Source organism: Morone saxatilis, unplaced genomic scaffold, assembly GCF_004916995.1.
Source record: "Morone saxatilis isolate NCDOM2014 unplaced genomic scaffold, NCSU_SB_2.0 Contig19, whole genome shotgun sequence".
In the NCBI taxonomy this organism is placed as follows: Eukaryota; Metazoa; Chordata; class Actinopteri; family Moronidae; genus Morone; species Morone saxatilis.
The window spans coordinates 23,363,381-23,365,572 of NW_023339751.1; the positions used below are offsets into that span (position 1 = coordinate 23,363,381).

General features: G+C 44.6%; 1 protein-coding gene across 1 annotated transcript in view; it reads left to right on the plus strand.

Annotated features, from left to right (window-relative positions):
- Window positions 1-152: 152 nt before the first annotated feature.
- Window positions 153-2,192, plus strand: part of creb3l4 (cAMP responsive element binding protein 3-like 4) — a gene marked incomplete at its 5' end in the record, with an annotated part of 4,790 nt that continues 2,750 nt past the window's right edge. Inside the window, 3 exon segments of the mRNA XM_035664064.1 lie at window positions 153-277; window positions 369-458; window positions 1,798-1,904. Coding sequence (XP_035519957.1) covers window positions 153-277; window positions 369-458; window positions 1,798-1,904 — 322 coding nt within the window.

Below are 2,192 nucleotides of genomic sequence, written 5' to 3' on the forward strand. Positions count from 1 at the left end.
GTATACTGATCAATATCATCCATAAAGATACAGTGTATACTGATCAATATCATCCATAAAGATACAGTGTATACTGATCAATATGATCAATAAAGTCCAGCTGTCTCTTATGACCACGCTGTGACCATGATGTCATTTCCTGTCCTGTACAGATGAATGGAGCTCTCAGATGTTGTTTTCAGACTCGTGCATCGTGAACGAGCTGCCCGTGCTCCCTGCAGCTCGCCTCGACGGCAGTTTGACCCTCGTCGACCCTCCGAGCCCCGACAGTGATCTGGTGAGGCTTCTTTCTGTGTGTGTGTTTGTGTGTGTGTGTGTGTGTGTGTGTTCCTGCTGACGGCGCACTGACTCTTCTTCTGCTGTTGCAGCTGTACCCAGATCTCCAGCTGACCGAGGAGGAACAGAAGCTGCTGAGCCAGGAAGGAGTTTCTCTGCCCAACAACCTCCCCCTCACCAAGGTCAGCTCAACAGTTGTCCCTGAAAAGTTCACTTGGAGGAGTTTTCTCAGCACAATGAGCGACTGATCTTTTCTACCCACTTGGGGCTGTTATTGGGGCAGTTATGTGGTTGCATGTGGCCCCTGAAGCCACCAGGGCCCCTTGTGTGTTCATATTCCAAACTCCTGCATTCATCAGCGAATACGACTGATTAAAGGTGTTTAATGCATGTTTGTGTTAATGATTATGTTTCATATGTATTTACCTCCTTATCACAAACAGGTGGCGTCGTTGTTTTCAGCATAAATTCAGCCGTAACTCTGCTCTAACGTGGTTTTCATGACAACCGCAGTAAACAATATTACACATTTTCATAAACATTTGAAGGGAAATGCAGCATCTGTCTCATTTATGGGCATTTGACAGATGTTATAGTTCAGATTCTGTAAATCCTGAAAGTCTTCAGGAGTTTTTAGATGTATTTATTAGCATTTTCTCTGTGTTTGAATTTCTGGGGACAATTTGAGAAAATAAAAACCCCTGAGAGGTTTTCACAGATCTGTCCTCTATTCCTAATGTCCGTCCGTAAATCTGGCTTACAACGTTGGTATGAGCCCAAAATAAACCGATTTATCTGTGATTGAATGTCAATAAACGGATCAAAAATGATGCTGAAATAACGACATCATGATGACTGTTTGTAAAAAGTCTGAATTCAAACTCTGTCTGCAAGACGACGAGCAAACAACTCTTAAAATGCTTGTTTTCTGAATGGAGTTTGGTTGATCGGGGCTATGCTAACAGAGTTCATAGTAAAGTAAAACCGACAGCTGGAATCAAGTAACAGACACATATTTTCCAACATCCTCTCTTCCTTTTCTGGTCTCTGTGTAAATGTGAAGGAGAACCATAGAGCTCTGGGTGAACCACTTTTCCACTTTTTAATCCCAAAAGTTAAAAAAATGAACTCTCTTCTTGCTGGTAAACGTCTCCGGAGCAGAATCTGTTGTGACTTTCGGTGTTTATTCCTCCGGAAGCTCCAGATGTGCGCACATCTTTGCTCAAAGTTTGCAGCATTTGCGTCGCCCAGTTGGCGTCTGTTTCCGTCCTCGCACTGTCTATTGATGTAATCTACCTGCGTCAATAACTTTATTGGTGTTTGGTGGGAACGCAGCATTAAAGTGCAGCTGATTGATGTATTGAAACGTTAAATACCCCCAGACTACGTTAGGGGAATCATAAACATCATCATGGCACAAAAGTGGGGCCCTCAGGATGCTAGAAACGGCCCCGAACGGTTCCACGTTTTTATTTTGAGCGTAGAGACGATGAGTGATTCTGAATGAAGCTTTGTTTGCAGGCTGAGGAAAGAATCCTGAAGAGAGTTCGGAGAAAGATCCGCAACAAGCAGTCGGCTCAGGACAGCCGGCGGAGGAGGAAGGAGTACATCGACGGGCTGGAGAGCAGGTACACCAACGCACCTGTCTCACTCTCTGGATGAGACGTTGTAGTCGAACGTCCCACGTCTGTTGAAGCCGGTCCCTGCATGACCGACTGGCAGCTAGAACGTCGATAATCAACCGATCCATCGACTGATTTTGTCGTTTTTAAAGCAGAACAGCAGAAACACAAAGTGTAAAATATCTTGATCTGATATGATTGTAAATCGGTTTTCTACCGTTAGTTTGCAGAAGACCTTTCAGTTTCTCAGTATGCATCGACTAAGACTCTTCTCGTGGGGGGGGGGGGGCCTTA